Raw genomic sequence first — 21,714 nt, 5'->3', positions numbered from 1 at the left:
GATTCTTTACCAACTGAGCTATCAGGGAAGCCCTCATAGGGTAACATAAGGTAGCAGTAGGCATTAAAATACTATCTAATATATAACTTCTGGTTATCCTCATCAGAATATTTTGGCAGAAAAACATACTGGAATTAAATATATTAGTAAGAAACTGCTTTCCAAAAAAAGAAAAAAGATAATAATATCAGACTCTAATTATTTAAGAGTTCAGTTTTACAGTATGTCCAAACAGATTTTTATATTCTGTTTATTCATATCAACAAGTATTTATTGTGTATATCTCCTAAGTACCTATGAGTAGGTACCTACTAAACAGGCACTGTTACTATTCTGGGGGTTACAGAGTGAAAAAAATCAATGAAATCCCAGGTCTCATGGTACTAATGAACTAGTTTAGGAAGACAGACTATACAAGAGAAAATTAAAAAAAAGAAGAGGTCATATGGCAATAGACGAATAAAGCAAAGTAAGAAAAAAAAACACAAGAGATGGGGGTAATGTATAGTAATATTTCAGAAAATTATCAAGAGAGGTCTCTTTCTTAAAGAAAGTAAAATAGTAAGCAGGAAAATTGTTTTAAAGAATGATTCAGACAAAGGGAAAGTGCAAATGCCTTGAGATGCAACTGTGGTTGGTTGATTCAATGTGCACAAAGAAATTAGTGTGGTTGAAGCTGGGTAAGTAAGTAGATTGGTTAATTCTTTTAAAGAGTTGTTTTAGTTTTTCTATCCCTGAAAAGATTTGAAAAGGTTTTAACACTAATATATTACTGAATACCTGCAACACTACAATTTTATAAAACATAAAATCTTTACCTTTCATCCTGCCATGTTAAGTCACTTATACAGTGAGCTTGTAAAAAAAACCCTGAAGTTGAAGATTTTTTCAGAATGATAAAATGAAATGTAAATAAAAGACTTTACCAAATATGCCATGGTTTATCTTTGATGTCCTCTAAACACAGCAACTGAGATACTTTTACAGATGTCAATGCATCTCTAAGATCCATTTTGTTTGCAAAGAATAAGATTGGTATTCGACGGTGCTTAATATCTAAAAGAGAAAATAAGACTATCATCACACTTCTAGCTTTTTATCTTCTCCAAAATCCTTAAAACTGAAATCCACTAAATTGTCTTCCAATCACTTCTTCCCATATCACACATACATAAACATTTAAAGGCATATACTGTCAAGCACATATTTAAGTGATACTAGAATTTAAAATACACTTCTTCCTAAGGTTATCTGTGCTGTCCATGGAATTCCACAGGCCACAATACTGGAGTGGATAGCTTTTCCCTTCTCCAGGGGATCTTCCCAACCCAGGGATTGAACCCAAGTTTCCCTCATTGCAGGTGGAGTATTTACCAGCTGAGCTACAAGGCAAGTAAGATTATCTGCCCTCTTGTTGGAACTGTAAACCAAAGATGGATGAGGGTGGGAGTGGCGGGCTCATTAAACAGTTACTGAACAGCACCTAGCAAAGAGTCAAACATTTTGTTTCATTTTTACTGTCAACACGAAGAAAACTTCAAACAGAAATATTATAGAAGGAGGATAAGAATGTAAATGGACTAGTCAAAAGACATAGGGTGGCTGAATGGATTTTTTTAAAAAGACCAATACATAGATTGCCTATAAGAGATTCACTTCAAATACAAAGAAACAAACCAAAAGTGAGAGGATGGAAAAAGATATTTCATGCAAATGGAAATGAAAAAAATGGTGGGGCAGCAATGCATATATCAACAAAAGAGACTTTAAAACAAAACTATAAAAAGAGGCAAAGAAGGACATTAAAGGACAGTGCTCATGGGATCAATTCAAGCAGATAAAGACAGTTGTAAATATGTATGTACCCAACATAGGAGAGGTTAAATATATAAGGCAAATATTAACAGATGAAGAAATTGACAGCAACACAATAATAGTAAGGGGTCTTTAACTTCCCCCTTCCATCAAAGGACAGATCATAAACATAAAAAGTCAATAAGGAAACAGCAGCCTTAAAAGACACATTCAGTTCAATTCAGTTCAGTAGCTCAGTCATGTCCGACTCTTTGTGACCCCATGAACAGCACGCCAGGCCTCCCTGTCCATCACCAACTCCTGGAGTTTACCCAAACTCATATCCATTGAGTTGGTGATGCCATCCAGCCATCTCATCCTCTGTCATCCCCTTCTCCTCCTGCCCGCCATCCCTCCCAGTATCACAGTCTTTTCCAATGAGTCAACTCTTCGCATGAGGTGGCCAAAATACTGGAGTTTCAGCTTCAGCATCAGTCCTTCCAATGAACACCCAGGACTGATCTCCTTTAGAATGGACTGGTTGGACCTTCATGCAGTCCAAGGGACTCTCAAGAGTCTTCTCCAACACCACAGCTCAAAAGCATCAATTCTTCAGAACTCAGCTTTTTTCACAGTCCAGCTCTCACATCCGTACATGACCACTGGAAAAACCATAGCCTGACTAATGGACCTTTGTTAGCAAAGTAATGTCTCTGCTTTTGAATATGCTATCTAGGTTAGTCATAACTTTCCTTCCAAGGAGTAAGCGTCTTTTAATTTCATGGCTGCAGTCACCATATGCAGTGATTTTGGAGCCCCAAAAATAAAGTCTGACACTGTTTCCACTGTTTCCCCATCTATTTCCCATGAAGTGATGGGACCAGATGCCATGATCTTCATTTTCTGAATGTTGAGCTTTAAGCCAACTTTTTCACTTTCCTCTTCCACTTTCATCAAGAGGATTTTTAGCTCCTCTTGACTTTCTGCCATACAGGTGGTGTCATCTGGATACCTGAGGTTATTGATATTTCTCCTGGCAATCTTGATTCCAGCTTGTGTTTCTCCCAGTCCAGCATTTCTCATGATGTACTCTGCATATAAGTTAAACAAGCAGGGTGACAATATACAGCCTTGACGTACTTCTTTTCCTATTTGGAACCAGTCTGTTGTTCCATATCCAGTTCTAACTGTTGCTTCCTGACCTGCATTTTGGTTTCTCAAGAGGCAGGTCAGGTGGTCTGGTATTCCCATATCTTTCAGAATTTTCCACAGTTTATTGTGATCCACACAGTTAGATCAATTTAATAGATATATACTAAAAATGCAAATTAAAATTGCCAAGAAATATCACCTTACATCTGTCTGTCAGAATGGCTATGGTCCAAAAGAACACAATAAATATTGGTGTGGATGCACAGAAAATTGAACACTTGTACACTCTTAGGTTGAATGGAAATTGGTGCAGCTACTATGGAAAACAGAATTGAGGTTTCTGGAGAAGGCAATGGCAACCCACTCCAGTACTCTTGCCTTGAAAATCCCATGGACAGAGGAGCCTGGTAGGCTGCAGTCCATGGGGTCGCTAACAGTCAAGACACGACTGAGCAACTTCACTTTCACTTTTCACTTCCATGCATTGGAGAAGGAAATGGCAACCCACTCCAGTGTTCTTGCCTGGAGAATCCCAGGGACGAGGGAGCCTGGTGGGCCCCCGTCTATGGGGTCGCACAGAGTCGGACATGACTGAAGCATCTTAGCAGCAGCAGCAGCAGAAAACTAAAAATATAACTACCATGTGAGTCAGCAATTTTACTGTTAGGTATTTATAAAATAAAAAAATAATAATTTGAAATGATATAAGCATCCTAATGTTCACAGCAGCATTATTTAAAATTGCTAAGATATAAAAGCAACCTAAAAAAAATAAATAAAAGCAACTTAAGTGTACTTAGCAGATGAATGGATAAAGATGTGGTACATACATACAATGGTATACTACTCATTCATAAAAAAGAATTAAATATTACCATTTGTAACAACATAGATGGACTTGGAGGGTGGTATGCTGGATAAAATAAGCCATACAGAGAAAGACAAATATTGTATGACATCAGATCAAATCAGATCAGTAGCTCAGTCATGTCCGACTCTTTGCAACCCCATGAATCACAGCACACCAGGACTCCCTGTCCATCACCAACTCCCAGAGTTCACTGAAACTCATGTCCATCGAGTCAGTGATGCCATCCAGCCATCTCATCCTCTGTCGTCCCCTTCTCCTCTTGCCCCCATCCCTCCCAGCATCAGAGTCTTTTCCAATGAGTCAACTCTTTGCATGAGGTGGCCAAAGTACTGGAGTTTCAGCTTCAGCATCATTCCCTCCAAAGAAATCCCAGGGCTGATCTCCTTTAGAATGGACTGGTTGGATCTCCTTGCAGTCCAAGGGACTCTCAGGAGTCTTCTCCAACACCACAGTTCAAAAGCATCAATTCTTCGGTGCTCAGCCTTCTTCACAGTCCAACTCTCACATCCATACATGACCACAGGAAAAACCATAGCCTTGACTAGACGGACTTTTGTTGGCAAAGTAATGTCTCTGCTTTTGAATATGCTATCTAGGTTGGTCATAACTTTCCTTCCAAGGAGTAAGCGTCTTTTAATTTCATGGCTGCAGTAACCATCTGTAGTGATTTTGGAGCCCAGAAAAATAAAGTCTGACACTGTTTCCACTGTTTCCCCATCTATTTCCCATGAAGAGATGGGACCAGATGCTGTGATCTTTGTTTTCTGAATGTTGAGTTTTAAGCCAACTTTTTCACTCTCCACTTTCACTTTCATCAAGAGGCTTTTTAGTTCCTCTTCACTTTCTGCCATAAGGGTGGTGTCATCTGCATATCTGAGGTTATTGATATTTCTCCCAGCAATCTTGATTCCAGCTTGTGCTTCTTCCAGTCCAGCGTTTCTCATGATGTACTCTGCATATAAGTTAAATAAACAGGGTGACAATATACAGCCTTGACGAACTCCTTTTCCTATTTGGAACCAGTCTGTTGTTCCATGTCCAGTTCTAACTGTTGCTTCCTGACCTGCATACAAATTTCTCAAGAGGCAGATTAGGTGGTCTGGTATTCCCAGCTCTTTCAGAATTTTCCACAGTTTATTGTGATCCACACAGTCAATGGCTTTGGCATAGTCAATAAAGCAGAAATAGATGTTTTTCTGGAACTCTCTTGCTTTTTCCATGATTCAGCGGATGCTGGCAATTTGATCTCTGGTTCCTCTGCCTTTTCTAAAACCACCTTGAACATCGGGAAATTCACGGTTCACATATTGCTGAAGCGTGGCTTGGAGAATTTTGAGCTTTACTTTACTAGCGTGTGAGATGAGTGCAATTGTGTGGTAGTTTGAGCATTCTTTGGCATTGCCTTTCTTTGGGATTGGAATGAAAACTGACCTTTTCCAGTCCTGTGGCCACTGCTGAGTTTTCTGCGTGGGCACAGGAAGGCCTATGGGAGCTATCCCACGTTGAAGGTCAGGAAGGGCGGCGGTGAGGACATACCCCTCCTCCAAGGTAAGGAGCAATGGCTGCGCTTTGCTGGAGCAGCCATGAAGAGATACCCCACGCCCAAGGTAAGAGAAACCCAAGTAAGATGGTAGGTGTTGCAAGAGGGCATCAGAGGGCAAACACACTGAAACCATACTCACAGAAAACTAGTCAATCTAATCACACTAGGACCACAGCCTTGTCTAACTCAATGAAACTAAGCCATGCCCATGGGGCAACCCAAGACGGGCGGGTCATGGTGGAGAGATCTGACAGAATGTGGTCCACTGGAGAAGGGAATGGCAAACCACTTCAGTATTCTTGCCTTGAGAACCCCATGAACAGTATGAAAAGGCATAATGATAGGATACTGAAAGAGAAACTCCCCAGGTCAGTAGGTGCCCAATATGCTACTGGAGATCAGTGGAGAAATAACTCCAGAAAGAATGAAGGGATGGAGCCAAAGCAAAAAGAATACCCAGCTGTGGATGTGACTGGTGATAGAAGCAAGGTCCGATGCTGTAAAGAGCAATATTGCATAGGAACCTGGAATGTTAGGTCCATGAATCAAGGCAAATTCGAAGTGGTCAAACAAGAGATGGCAAGAGTGAATGTCGACATTTTAGGAATCAGCGAACTGAAATGGACTGGAATGGGTGAATTTAACTCAGATGACCATTATATCTACTACTGCGGGCAGGAATCCCTCAGAAGAAATGGAGTGGCCATCATGGTCAACAAAAGAGTCCGAAATGCAGTACTTGGATGCAATCTCAAAAATGACAGAATGATCTCTGTTCGTTTCCAAGGCAAACCATTCAATACCACAGTAATCCAAGCCTATGCCCCAACCAGTAATGCTGAAGAAGCTGAAGTTGAACGCTTCTATGAAGACCTACAAGACCTTTTAAAACTAACACCCAAAAAAGATGTCCTTTTCATTATAGGGGACTGGAATGCAAAAGTAGGAAGTCAAGAAACACCTGGAGTAACAGGCAAATTTGGCCTTGGAATACGGAATGAAGCAGGGCAAAGAATAATCGAGTTTTGCCAAGAAAATGCACTGGTCATAACAAACACCCTCTTCCAACAACACAAGAGAAGACTCTATACATGGACATCACCAGATGGTCAACACCAAAATCAGACTGATTATATTCTTTGCAGCCAAAGATGGAGAAGCTCTATACAGTCAGCAAAAACAAGACCAGGAGCTGACTGTGGCTCAGACCATGAACTCCTTATTGCCAAATTCAGACTTAAATTGAAGAAACTAGGGAAAACTACTAGACCATTCAGGTATGACCTAAATCAAATCCCTTATGATTATACAGTGGAAGTGAGAAATAGATTTAAGGGCCTAGATCCGATAGACAGAGTGCCTGATGAACTATGGAATGAGTTTCGTGACATTGTACAGGAGACAGGGATCAAGACCATTCCCAAGGAAAAGAAATGCAAAAAAGCAAAATGGCTGTCTGGGGAGGCCTTACAAATAGCTGTGAAAAGAAGAGAAGCGAAAAGCAAAGGAGAAAAGGAAAGATATAAACATCTGAATGCAGAGTTCCAAAGAATAGCAAGAAGAGATAAGAAAGCCTTCTTCAGCGATCAATGCAAAGAAATAGAGGAAAACAACAGAATGGAAAAGACTAGGGATCTCTGCAAGAAAATCAGAGATACCAAAGGAACATTTCATGCAAAGATGGGCTCGATAAAGGACAGAAATGGGATGGACCTAACAGAAGCAGAAGATATTAAGAAGAGATGGCAAGAATACACAGAAGAACTGTACAAAAAAGATCTTCACGACCCAGATAATCACGATGGTGTGATCACTGACCTAGAGCCAGACATCCTGGAATGTGAAATCAAGTGGGCCTTAGAAAGCATCACTATGAACAAAGCTAGTGGATGTGATGGAATTCCAGTTGAGCTATTCCAAATCCTGAAAGATGATGCTGTGAAAGTGCTGCACTCAATATGCCAGCAAATTTGGAAAACTCAGCAGTGTATGACATCACTTATAATTAAAATCTAAAAAAATACAACGAGCTTTTGAATGTTAACAAAAAAAGAAACAGACTCACAGACATAGGTAGTAAACTAGTGGTTACCACTTGGGAGAGGGAAGGGTGGAAGAGAAGTTAGGGGTAGAGGATTAAGAGGAACAAACTACTATGTATAAAATAAATAAGCTACAAGAATATATTGTATAACACAGGGAATACAGGCAATATTTTGTATTTAGTATAAATGGACACAACTTAAAAAACTGTGGATCATTATTTTGTACATGCGAAACTTATACGATACTGTACATCAACTCTACCACAATAAAGGATATGGAAGATGTGAATAACACTATCAACTGATATTTACAGAATTCTTCACCCAAGTACAGCAAGATACACATTCTATGGAATTGCAGATGGAACATTCACCATGCTCAACCATATGTGTTAGGCCATATATTTCTAAGAATGAAAATCTTTGAAATAGGTTATTTGATCAAATAGAATTAAATTAGAAATCAATAACAAAAAGACACCTAGAAAATTCCAAATATTTGGGAAATTAAATAATACACTACTAAATAATCCAACCATCAAAGACCAACGTACAAGGTAAGTTAGAAAATACTTTGAGACAAATAATAAAGAAATATATCAGAATTTGTGAGATAGTTAAATCCTCAGGAAATATGTATTGCTTTAAATGCTTTTATTATAAAAGCTAGATATAAAATGCTTTATAAAAAATAAATATATAAAATCAACAATTTCTACTTCGATCTGAAAAAGATAAAGAGAAAATGAAATTCAATTTAAATACAGGAAGTTCAAAATAAAAACAAAAATTTGTAATAAAAAAAGAGCAGAAATTAATGGAATCTGAAAAAGACACATCCGCAGAGGAAACTACCAAAGTTAAAAGTTTTTCTAGGAAAATTAGTAAAACCATATAAACTCTCTAAAAGATGGAGCAATAAAAAAGGGAGGAAACATAAATTACCAGTATTAGAAACGAAAGAAGATATGTATATCATACAGGTCTTAAAGACATTAAAAGGATAATGAGAGGATGATACAATTTTATGCCAATAAATTTCACAACTTATATAAATTAACAAATTAACAGATTTGGTTATATATTACTAGAAGTGACCCAAGAACAAATACAGAACTTTAATAGCCCTACCTCATTTAAAGAAACTGAATTTATAGTTCATGCTTCCAACATACACACAAAATCCTGAACCAGATGGCTTCATTAGATTTTATTTAATGCTTAAGAAATAATACCAATTCTTAACAAATCCAAAACATAAAAAAAAAATAATAAAAAGAGGAGTAACTGCTCTTCAAGTCATTTTATGAGGTCTCTAAAGCCCTAATACAAAATCAAGAGAGGCCATTACAAGATAGAAAATGACAAAATGAAATCCATTATGCTAAGTGAAATAAGTCAGAAAAAGACAAATACCATATGATCTCACATGTGAAAGCTAAAGAAGACAAAAAAAATCTACAGAAAACAAACTAATGGATGCAGAGAAGAAATTGGTTGTTGCTGGAGTGGAGACAGCTTGAAATGGATGAAAGGGGTCAAAAAGTTCAAACTTTCAGTAATGAAATAATTTATGAGATGTAATGTACACCATGGTGACTACAGTTAGTAATACTGTATTGGGTATTTGAAGGTTGATAAGAATATATCTTAAAAGTTCTCATCACATGAAAAAAAAATTTTTCTATGTGTCCTGATGGATGTTAACTAGACTTGTGGTGATCATTTTACAGTACAGTTGACCTTTGCAAAATGTGGGGGTGGATTTCTGACCTCTGCACATTCAAAAATCTGTGACTAACTTCATGGCTGGCCCTCTGTATCTGCGGTTTCACATTTGTAGATTCAGTCAACTTTGGATCATATAGTACTACTGTCGGAGAAGGCGATGGCACCCCACTCCAGTACTCTTGCCTGGAAAATCCCATGGACGGAGGAGCCTGGTGGGCTGCAGTCCATGGGATTGCTAAGAGTCGGACACGACTGAGCAACTTCATTTTCACTTTTCACTTTCATGCATTGGAGAAGGAAATCGCAACCCACTCCAGTGTTCCTGCCTGGAGAACCCCAGGGACGGCAGAGCCTGGTGGGCTGCCATCTGTGGGGTCGCACAGAGCTGGACATGACTGAAGCGACTTAGCAGCAGCAGCAACAGCAGTACTACTACTGTGGCATTATTTGAAAAAAAAAAAAACACACGTAAGTAGACCTGTGCAGTTCAAATCCCAGTTGTTCAAAGGCTAACTGTATATACAAATATCAAATCACTATGTTGAATACCTGAAACTGATATAAAATTATATGTCAATTATATTTCAAAAAATGTTCACACCAACTTTATTCATAATTGCCCTAAACTAGGAACAGTTTAGGTATCAATTACTAAACACTGGATAAACAAACTGTGTTAGTCATATAATAAAATCTTACAAAGCAAATAAAAGGAGTACACAAGTGATACATACATCAACATGGGCGATTCCCCAAAACATTACATTGAATATAAAAACCTAGGCACAAAAATGTATGTACCTTTCCCCACCATTTATATGAAATTGCAAAAAAAGGCAAAATTTTGGAGATTGAAATCAGATTAGTAGCTCTTCCGGCCCCTTGTAGGGGTGCTGATTGGAAAGGGGCATGAAAGAACTTACAGGGTGATGAAAATGTTCTGTTTTTCGTCTGGGAGTGTAGAGACAAGAACAGTTAAATGAATATATGCATTTGTCAAAATTACAGAACTGTATACTATGGGCTCGATAAGGACAGAAATGGTATGGGACTAACAGAAGCAGAAGATAATTAAGAAGAGGTGGCAAGAATACACAGAAGAACTGTACAAAAAAGATCTTCACGACCAAGATAATCATGATGGAGTGATCACTCACCTACAGCCAGACATCCTGGAATGTGAAGTCAAGTGGGCCTTAGAAAGCATCACTATGAACAAAGATAGTGGAGGTGATGGAATTCCAGTTGAGCTATTTCAAATCCTGAAAGATGATGCTGTGAAAGTGCTGCACTCAATATGCCAGCAAATTTGGAAAACTCAGCAGTGCCCATGGGACTGGAAAGGTCAGTTTTCATTTTAATCCCAAAGAAAGGCAATACCAAAGAATGCTCAAACTACCGCACAACTGCACTCATCTCACACACTAGTAAAGTAATGCTCAAAATTCTCCAAGCCAGGCTTCAGCAATACGTGAACCATGAACTTCCAGATGTTCAAGCTGGTTTTAGAAAAGGCAGAGGAACCAGAGATCAAATTGCCAACATCTGCTGGATCATCGAAAAAGCAAGAGAGTTCCAGAAAAACATCTATTTCTGCTTTACTGACTATGCCAAAGCCTTTGATTGTGTGGATCACAATAAACTGTGGAAAATTCTGAAAGAGATGGGAATACCAGACCACCTGACCTGCCCCTTGAGAAACCTATATGTAGGTCAGGAAGCAACACTTAGAACTGGACATGGGACAACAGACTGGTTTCAAATAGGAAAAGGAGTACGTCAAGGCTGTATAATGTCACCCTGTTTATTTAACTTATATGCAGAGTGCATCATGAGAAACACTGGGCTGGAAGAAGCACAAGCTGGAATCAAGATTGCTGGGAGAAATATCAATAACCTCAGATATGCAGATGACACCACCCTTATGGCAGAAAGTGAAGAGGAACTACAAAGCCTCCTGATGAAAGTGAAAGTGGAGAGTGAAAAAGTTGGCTTAAAGCTCAACATTCAGAAAACAAAGATCATGGCATCTGGTCCCATCACTTCATGGAAAATAGATGGGGAAACAGTGGAAACAGTGTCAGACTTTATTTTTGGGGGCTCCAAAATCACTGCAGATGGTGACTGCAGCCATGAAATTAAAAGACACTTACTCCTTGGAAGGCAAGTTATGACCAACCTAGATAGCATATTCAAAAGCAGAGACATTACTTTGCTAACAAAGGTCTGTCTAGTCAAAGCTATGGTTTTTTCAGTGGTCAAGTATGGATGTGAGAGTTGGACTGTGAAGAAAGCTGAGTGCTGAAGAATTGATGCTTTTGAACTGTGGTGTTGGAGAAGACTCTTGAGAGTCCCTTGGACTGCAAGGAGATCCAACTAGTCCATTCTAAAGGAGAACAGTCCTGGGTGTTCTTTGGAAGGAATTTTGTTGAAGCTGAAACTCCAGTACTTTGGCCACCTCATGTGAAGAGCTGACTCATTGAAAAGACTCTGATGCTGGGAGGGATTGGGGGCAGGAGGAGAAGGGGACAACAGAGGATGAGATGGCTGGATGGCATCACTGACTTGATGGACATGAGTTTGAGTGAACTCCGGGAATTGGTGATGGACAGGGAGGCCTGGCGTGCTGTGATTCATGAGGTCGTAGAGTCGGACACGACTGAGCAACTGAACTGAACTGATACAGTGTAAACAACATATTTTGCTGACATCAAAGAACAAAACATCATACATGACCCCAAAGCACAGACATTACAGACTGAAAGACACACACATGTACCTGGATGATTCAGAAGAGTACGAAGTTCTTCTTTGGCCACAACCATTCTTAATTTATCACTACTATCAATGACAAAAATAATGGCTTGTCCTTCTCTGTGTAATACAAAGAATGAGAAAAATTAATGATAAACAACCTTTTTTTACGTTAACTATTCATTTGCATATCTTAAACCATTTATTATGTCTTCATGTCCTATGATGATTTATCATTACAGGCGTTGGTGCTGTTCCTTATTAGTTTATATGAGTAATTTATACTGCCATATTTTGGTTAATATATTAACCAAATAAGTCACATTTCGTGTAAAGTAATTTTTATTCATTTGGGTCATAATGTGGTAAATTTAATGACTCATTTCATAATTTAAAAAAATAACAAGTTGGGCTTTCCTGGTGGTTAAGAATCCACCTGCCAATGCAGGAGACATGGGTTCAATGCCCGGATACAGGAAGATCCCACATTATGCAGAGTAACTAAGCCCATGCGCTACAATTACTGAACCCACACTCTAGAGCCTGTGAATCACAACTACTGAGCCAAAGTGATTCAACTTCTGAAACCTAGAGCCCATGCTCTGCAACAAGAGAGGCCACCACAATGAGAAGCCTACATACTACAACTGGGAAATAGCCCCCAATCACTGCAACTACACAAAGCCTGTGTGCATCAACGAACTCAGCATGGTCATAAATTAAGTTGTTTTTTAAAAAGGTAAAAACATAATCCTATTACACAGGCACAATCATTAATATTTGGAAATAAATCATTTTCAGCATTTTCTTTGTACATGTGTGTACGCACGTGCACTCAGTCCTGTCCAACTCTTTGCAACGCCATGGACAGCAAGCAGCTTGCCAGGCTCCTCTGTACATGGAATTTTCCAAGCAAGAATATTCATATATGAATATCTACAACTGTATTTAAATGGAACCTTGCTGTTTTATTCTGCCTTTCTGATATATATGTACACTTCCTTGATCTTTTTTATAGTATAGTTTGAACTACTTTTATATGAAGCATTAAAGCATAAAGAAGCTTTCAATAAAGTTTTTTTTGAAAGACGTCTTTCAATGACATCTTTCATTATACTGTAAAATATAATGAGTATGTCATTAAATATTGTATCAAACTTCTATTGTTGGGCTTCATAGAATACTTCCAATTTTCATTACTATGAAAAACTTTGGGATAAACATCCTCCCAAATACATTTAAAAAATTTCTTGACACTTTAGGAACAGAATGCCTAGGAATACATACATAAAGTTTTAGATAAACACTGACAAATTAGAAATGCTATATCAATTTTATAATACTATCAGCACTTTTTCCACTCCCTGGCCAGCATGGCTCTTATTCTTTTCAATTTTTTACCATCCTAACACCATATTATTTTACTTTGCATTTTATTAATTTCTTGTTAAGTTCAATATATTTTTATATATTTATTAGACATTTATATATTTTTTGTGACTCACTTATTCCAGTCATAAATCAAGATTTTTAAAGTTCAATGTCATTAGTACTCACATGCATATAAAAAATAAAACAACTTTTTAATACCATTGTCTGCTATCATTTAAAAAGATGAATGCGTTTTATTATAGTCACATATTACCAGTGGATATAGAAACTGATACAATTGGAAATATATATCAAGAGCTTTAAAAACATTCAGTCACTTTGAGCCAGTAATTTCATTTCTGAAATTTATACTAAGGAAACATGAAGTATGACAAAGATTTATACAGTAATATGTTAACTGAAGAATTGTTTATAATCTTCCAAAACTGAGAACAATCTTTATGTCCAAAAACAGAGAAATGATTAAGCAAATTTTGGCACAGGAAGGAATATAAGAAAATATTAGGTTGCCATGAGAGTTACATTCTTTTTATGTTTTCCTGACTTATCAGAGAATGTTAAATGAAAACTATACAGCACATGGTGCATGCTTTAGAAGGCTCCTTTCTCAGTTATGTTAAATGTTATTTCAAAACAGAAGAAACATACTTAAAAGATATATTTTCTAAACATTTACTCCTTTCCCAATATGCACTCTTTATATCTTAGGCTTTATTACTTTTTTTTTTCAAAGAGAAATATGCAAAAGCTATACAATAGTTAACATTACAGAATCAAATAAATGACAAAATAAACTTCCTTTATAATCTCATTAGTACCCAAATGCTATTAATGATGCAGTACATATTACACTAAGAATTTTCTTCTCTCTCAATATATATTAAGCATACATTTTTATTAAGAATAATTTTCTTTATATAACTAAGATATGACAAAAATATCAGTATAAATAATTCTCAACACACATTCTTTCATGTATATGTTTGCCCAGCAGTCCCAGTCATCTGTACTTTTCTGAAAGCAAAAATTATGGCTGGAGGGTATGAACATTTTTCATTTTAACAGATATTGAAAAATTACCCTAAAAAAGATGTTACATTATCTGTAAGAGTAGCTTGTTTTGCCAACAGTAGACTTAATTAATCTTTTTAACCTTTTTTCAGTCTAATAGATTAAAACGCACTTGTTCTTTCACAATCAGAAAAATATAGCTACAGGAAATTTACTATTACTACAGATTTCTGAACAGTAATCATATTCAGCATTCCACCTACAGTGTGTCTAAAATATTCCTGAATTCATTAACTTCTTCCAAAAAGATTTTAAAGAAAAAGAATGTTAAAATCGGAAAAAAAATTTCCTTTAAATACTATTTTTTATGTAGTATTACATTTTCTGTAATAAAAATTTTTTTAAGTATTAAATACATTAAAAAATAAAGTTGTTTACCAAATAATTGGAAGAGGAATTTAAAAAACCCTATACTGAAAACTCAAGTTGCCTTAAAAACAAAAATACCTCACATTTCCCTGAGAGAATTTAATGCAGGATACCACAAACATAGCATATTTAGATCCTAGCAACTTGATAGCTGTTAATCTGAAGTAACTGGTGAGCACCTGATTTGCACATGCAGCAAAACATCTTGTTTAGAACTGCTTGTTGAACAAATGGATCAACTGTTGGTGCTGCTATTTTAACTAAATTTATTCAGTAATTATTTACTGATCTGTGTGCCCAGAATCATACTTGATCTTGAAGAAATAATATGAATAAGAAAAAAATCCAACCCCCTTGATTATATGGTTATAAGATTAGAGAAAAATGAATGGTTAAGTACTGTGCCAACATTGGGGCCAGAATAATTGGGCATCTCCACAATAAATGGAATCTCCACAGAGGAGGCAACTTCTGAGCTAGTCCTTAAAGAATGAATATATCAACCTTAAGCTGCAGAGAAGTAGAGTAGAACAGGATATTAAAAACAGAGACAACAGAACATGCAAGGCCCAAGGTTATGAAGAATCTGAACCATTTGACAAATAATGTCAAGTATGATTATATATTTTTTAAAAACTTAGGATGTATACTTAAATTACATAAAAATAAACATTGCAACCTAGCCCACGAAATCATTTGGATTTCTAATCACTGCTGCTGCTGCTACTGCTAAGTCGCTACAGTCGTGTCTGACTCTGTGCGACCCCATAGACGGCAGCCCACCAGGCTCCCCCGTCCCTGGGATTCTCCAGGCAAGAACACTGGAGTGGGTTACCATTTCTTTCTCCAATGCATGAAAGTGAAAAGTGAAAGTGAAGTCGCTCAGTCGTGTCCGACTCCTAGCGACTCCATGGACTGTAGCCCACCAGGCCCCTCCATCCATGGGATTTTCCAGGCAAGAGTACTGGAGTGGGTTGCCATTGCCTTCTCCGTTCTAATCACTACTTGTTGTTAAAATATAACCATCTAGTTAACCAACATTTGCAAACATACTTACTTATAATAGTGTTCCCAGAGATTTCTGTATCTTCCTTGACCTGACATGTCAAACACTGTAAAAGACAAACTAGAAAACAAAACAAACAAAAACAACAAAAAAAAATTATTACATTATAAGCTACTAAAACTTTAAATTATTATCAATCAAAGAAACCACTCTTGAGTATACAGTATTCAACTTGGGCCAGCTTTCAAGTGCCACAGAATACATTTTTTAATATAAATATGATTTTATAATAGTAACATATAAAAATACATTTTTCTTTGCTAGTGAAATTATAATAGTCAGAACATGGAAGCAACCTAGATGTCCATTAGCAGACAAATGGATAAGAAAGCTGTGGTACATATACACATTGGAGTATTACTCAGCCATTAAGAAGAATACATTTGAATCAGTTCTAATGAGGTGGATGAAACTGGAACCTATTATACAGAGTGAAGTAAGTCAGAAAGAAAAACACCAATATGGTATAACGCATATATATGGAAAAGATGAAACTCCAATACTTTGGCCACCTCATGTGAAGAGTTGACTCATTGGAAAAGACTCTGATGCTGGGAGGGATTGGGGGCAGGAGGAGAAGGGGATGACAGAGGATGAGATGGCTGGATGGCATCACCAACTCGATGGACATGAGTTTGGGTGAACTCTGGGAGACGGTGATAGACAGGGAGGCCTGGCGTGCTGCAATTCATGGAGTCGCAAATAGTTGGACACAACTGAGCGACTGAACTGAACGAGAACCCTGTATGTGAGACAGCAAAAGAGACACAGATGTATAGAACAGTCTTTTGGACTCTGTGGGAGAGGGCAAGGGTGGGATGATTTGGGAGAATGGCACTGAAACATGTACATTATCATATATGAAACGAATCTCCAGCCCAGGTTCGATGCATGATACAGGAAGCTTGGGGCTGGTGCACTGGGATGACCCAGAGGGATGGGATGGGGAGGGAGGAGGGAGGGGGGTTCAGGATGGGAAACACATGTACACCCGTGGCGGATTCATGTCAATGTATGGCAAAACCAATACAATATTGTAAAGTAATTAGCCTCCAATTAAAATAAATAAATTTATATTAAAAAAATTTTTTTTAAAGAGTTTATCTGAAGAATAATCCAGAGATAGTAGTACAAATATTTTAACATCGGTGGGCTTCTAAAACAACAGATTCCTTTTTCTAAGAGTAGCAGGAATAACTAGATAGATCTAATACCATTTTTCACCCACAATTTCTTAACCACAAATTTAATAAAATGAATTACCTAGATGATTTGAATTTCTGTATGCTGAATCCTATTGTTGGAACTATATCTTGAGACTGAGCCTTTAAGAAAAGAGACAAAGTTTAGAAATTTGCAATTACCGAAAATGCATTTTTCCTCAGGTTAAAAGAAAAGTACCCAGTTTTTCCATTTCTAAAATCTGCCACTAAGAACATGAAAGGATTAAACAAAATCATAATTTTCGCAAGGACATCATTGTGTATGAATTCTTTATAGAAGTTTAAGGTTTACTAATTATAAATCTGCATAATGTGTTGTCTTAATTCATTGTGAGGCTTGCTGAAAGTTACCACCAACTTAAAATAGTTTCACAAGTCTCTTTTAGCTCACATATAGGACTTCCTAATCTTCCATACTTACTGAGTTTGCAAATGCTACACAGGGGCTTCCCAGGTGGCACTACTGGTAAAGAACCCGTCTGCCAATGTAGGAGACTTAAGAGAGGTGGGTTCGATCCCTGAGTTGGGAGGATCCCCTGGAGGAAGGCATGGCAACCCACTCCAGTATTCTTGCCTGGAGAATCCCATGGAGAGAGAAGCACGGCAGGATACTGTCCATGGGGTTGCAGAGAGTCAGACACGACTGAAACGACTTAGCAAGCAGGATGCATGCTACAGAGGATTGTCTTCATGTCTAGATGGTGAATATATATGGTCTCTGCTTTCATGGAATTTATAATCTAGAGAAGGTAAACAGCAATAAACAACTAAGATACCAATTGTGAACAGTGCTAAGTGCAATGAAAGGTGATTGAGGGTGGGAGGCAATGGGGTGGAGGAGGGTTAGTTTAGCAGCCTGTCTGAGAGAGGTGACATCTCACCCAGTAAATGTTAAGAAGGAAAAAAGCTATGACAAGATCTGGGCAAAGAACAAACCAGTCAAAGGAAATAGCCAGAGCAGTGACTGCAAGGGGGAGGAACTCACCACTCAGGAAAAGTTGAAGGCCGGTATGTCTAAAATATATTTATTAAGGGAAAGACTGTATGTAACCAAGTGAGAGAGGTGGGGCCATGGTGGAGATTGAGTGGAAAAGAGATTGCAAGAGGGCAAGAGTATAATGGGAGACCTGCTGACATGATCCACCGACAAGTAAAAGACCTTAAATTGATAAGTTAACTTGTCAATTAAGTTAACTTAATTGTACCATCAAGACTTTCTCCTTTTGAATAGAAGTCCATTCACTTTCTGACCCAGATGCCTACGAGTTATTCTTGACTCTTTCCTTTTTTTTACATCCCCTATACAACAATTCTCTAAGCTTTATTGATTCTGGCTCACTAACTTAGCTTAGGTCCTCATCATTTCTTGCTTCAAATTACTACAACAGCTCCTGATTATTCCTAACTCATATACCATCTAAACAATTAACTTCTTTAAGCCTGAGTTTTCTTAAATGTAAAATACATCATTACTACCCTTAACTCTTAATGTTTTCATGAGAATTAAGTAAGCTAACTGATGCAAAATACCCGTGTCTGGTCCATAGTAAACACTCAACAAATGGTTGTTATCATTAAGAATTACTCTCTCACTGATTTCAGTTTCATACCCCAGTCTTCTTCATACTGCCAAAAGTGTAACCTAAAAAAAAAACTCCCTTTTGAATTCATCACGTTGCTTTTATGTAAAAAGAGGAGGAGTAGAGGGAAAATTGCTGCCTCACACCATTATGTTCACTTTGGTAGTTTAATCATGAAAATTTAAAATTCAAATGGAAAGACATGAGGTGAAAGGTCCCTGGAGCTTGGTCACCTTAACAGTAATGTGCTAGTGAAAAGACTTCCCAGAGCTGCCCTGATTTTGGCTTTCTGGAATTTGTTTACTCAGCTTTCCCTTCTATTCTGTGAGCTGCCTAGTATTCTTCCAAAAATCTATCTCTTTATGTTAGACAGAATTTATTTCCTGTTACTCAGATTCTTACCTCATATCTTATGGGTCCTTCACTGTACAACAAACTTTGGAATAAAGAGTTTCCTAATTTTTGTTGTCCTAAAATACAATACTGTTTTGATTTTATGAATTTTCATGTGCCAATGTGATAAAACCATCAGCTATTGCTATTAGGAAAAAACAACAATAACAAAAAGTTAGTTGAACGTTTAAAGAAATCTCAGAAAATATAGCTCAAATGAGTAGCCTTGAACTATAATTCTAATCACTGAACTGTAATTAGAAATTGGCTAGCCTGTCTATAACCACCCAGTTTCTTCACAAACTCTTTTGTTTCCAGAGAAGCTACCCTTTAATTTGCTGTTTTAACAGGGATAAAATTAATCAACTTTCTTTTCTTCACTTCTAAAGTTCTAGTTGAAGATAATTAGAAAGAAAAAACTACACTAATTAATTAGGACAGGACAAGATATGTGAGCTGGTACTTTCAGATTCAAGTGTGATTCATTTTCCTCTAAAGAATTCTGAAATAGTCTTCACTGATTAATTTCCCTCTGCTTTATTCAGGAACAAATACATTTGATGATTTTCTAAATTGGACAGGGGATGCTTACAAACCAAGGAAAGAGCACAGGAATTATTACCTAAGTGGATTACGCCATCTGAGACAATCCATTAATAGGCCAATATCATTAAGACTAGAACAAGGTTTCCAAGAGAGACCCTATTTGGTAAGTTTTACTAAATCTGTTGAAAATGATATCCTTGGTACAATCAGTAATCATTCCCTGCCCAAAACTGAAAATTAAAAAATCACCCATCAGTCCATTTGTATAAAATTACATTTAACTACTAAGAAATATTCTAGGTATTTGGGTAATCCCACGGAGAGGAGCCTGGCAGTCTACAGTCCATAGGGCTGCAAAGAGTTAGACGTGCCTTAGCGACTAAAACAATATTATTGAACAATGTAAGATTTATGCTCTTATGAATTTAATTTTATGATGAAGAAAAATTTAATAAACAACTTATCAACTGAATATGTGAAGCAATTTCAGATTGTTTTAAATGTTAAGAATACAAAACTGGATAATATGATAGAATGAGAGCATTTATGCTGGGGAATGGGGCAAAAAAATTTTAGAAGAAAGGTATTAATAGAGCACATCTCTTAGTTTGACACTAAGACCAGATTCTTGAAAAGTTATCAGGTTAAAATTACCTCTTTTCTCTCCTTATCAGTTTAGAAAGGATCAGCAACCTTAACATATTAACAACAAATGAACATTAAGAGAGCTTAATATTAAAAACTAGTTTGGGCTCAGGAAGTATCTAGTTATCTAGAAACTGACTTTATCCCTCTGCAAAAAACATATAAGAGACTATTTTACTATAAAATGAGACTTGTAATTTCTTTCAAGACATTTCCTAATAGAGGATCATAGATGTCTATTCAGTTCAGTTCAGTTCATTCACTCACTAGCGTCCGACTCTTTGCGACCCCATGGACTGCAGCACGCCAGGTCTCCCTGTCCATCACCAACTCCCAGAGTTTACCCAAACTCATGTCCATTGAGTCGGTGATGCCATCCAGCCATCTCATCCTCTGTCGTCCCCTTCTCCTCCTGCCTTCGATCTTTCCCAGCATCAGGGTCTTTTCCAATGAGTTAGTTCTTTGCATGATGTGGCCAAAGTATTGGAGTTTCAGCTTCAGCATCAATCCTTCCAATGAACACTCAGGACTGATCTCCTTTAGGATGGACTGGTTGGATCTCCTTGCAATCCAAGGGACTCTCAAGAGTCTTCTTCAACACCACAGTTCAAAAGCATCAATTCTTTGGTGCTATACTTTCTTTATGGTCCAACTCTCACATCCATACGTGACTACTGGAAAAACCATAGCCTTGACTAGATGGACCTTTGTTGGCAAAGTAATGTCTCTGCTTTTTTATTTCTATTACTCACCTTAAATCATTAAAAATAATATTTCTCATAGTGGATATAAGCTCACAAGAGACTGTTCTTGGGTTCAAAGGTAGGGAGGAAGCAAGTGTTTTATCTGTGCCTGGGTGACAGGTTTTAGGGCTTTAAGAAGTCCCATTTCAAGTGTCCTCTTGGCTATAATCACGAAGTTGTTTTTTATTTATTTATTTTTTTTTAAGTAAAACAACTTAAAATGCTCTCAGAAGGTAGAGGTCAATTGCTCTGAGGAGACAGGATAGTTGCCTAAAGATTAACGCTCAGAAAGTGGTATCAGAAATTAGATGATCCCCTTAAAAATAGCCCTGGAGTTAGTCTAGGCTAGCTCCATAATTCACCAGTGGTAGCAGAGAGATGCATATGCTGGGGAAAAAAAAGATTAATTAAAAAGCCTCAGTAATTGGTTGCATGCCCAGATATTCCTGAGGACTCTCCCTGACTAGTATAGTGTGTTAGGCACGGTCAGCAGGTCTTGCACAGGACTAGTCTGAAATTGGGATATTAGAATATTTTAAGATGGTAGACTGAGCTCAGGATGCCTGCTGTCCCAAATGATCAATAATGTTTAGAGAAGAAAGCTGTTCCCATCCATATCAAAGAGGATTATTCCTAAGGTAATAACCATGTCTTGGGACAGAAGATCACTATACTGTTGGGGATGGTGGAAAGAGATAATGTAATTTCCATTTTGTTCTTTGAATGTCATTTTTGCCAATCTGAGTACAGTAGGCACCAGGGGGCTGGCATACTTTGGTACTATTAACTGTGGCTC

General features: G+C 37.4%; 1 protein-coding gene across 4 annotated transcripts in view; it reads right to left on the bottom strand.

Annotated features, from left to right (window-relative positions):
* ARL6 (ADP ribosylation factor like GTPase 6) overlaps positions 1-21,714 on the bottom strand; it is a 40,568-nt gene that overhangs the window by 11,404 nt on the left and 7,450 nt on the right. For 3 of the 4 annotated variants that reach the window (XM_055567874.1, XM_055567872.1, XM_055567871.1), the window contains exons 3-6: positions 17,052-17,113; positions 15,780-15,848; positions 11,916-12,010; positions 927-1,056 (exon numbers count right to left, since the gene is read on the bottom strand). In XM_055567874.1, coding sequence (XP_055423849.1) covers positions 927-1,056; positions 11,916-12,010; positions 15,780-15,848; positions 17,052-17,113 — 356 coding nt within the window. Of the gene's footprint in view, positions 1-926; positions 1,057-11,915; positions 12,011-15,779; positions 15,849-17,051; positions 17,114-17,585; positions 17,752-21,714 lie in introns of all 4 variants that reach the window. The other variant, XM_055567873.1, reaches the window with a different exon arrangement.

Source organism: Bubalus kerabau, chromosome 2 (assembly GCF_029407905.1).
Source record: "Bubalus kerabau isolate K-KA32 ecotype Philippines breed swamp buffalo chromosome 2, PCC_UOA_SB_1v2, whole genome shotgun sequence".
NCBI lineage: Eukaryota > Metazoa > Chordata > Mammalia > Artiodactyla > Bovidae > Bubalus > Bubalus kerabau.
This window is presented reverse-complemented; position numbering and strand designations above follow the sequence as displayed.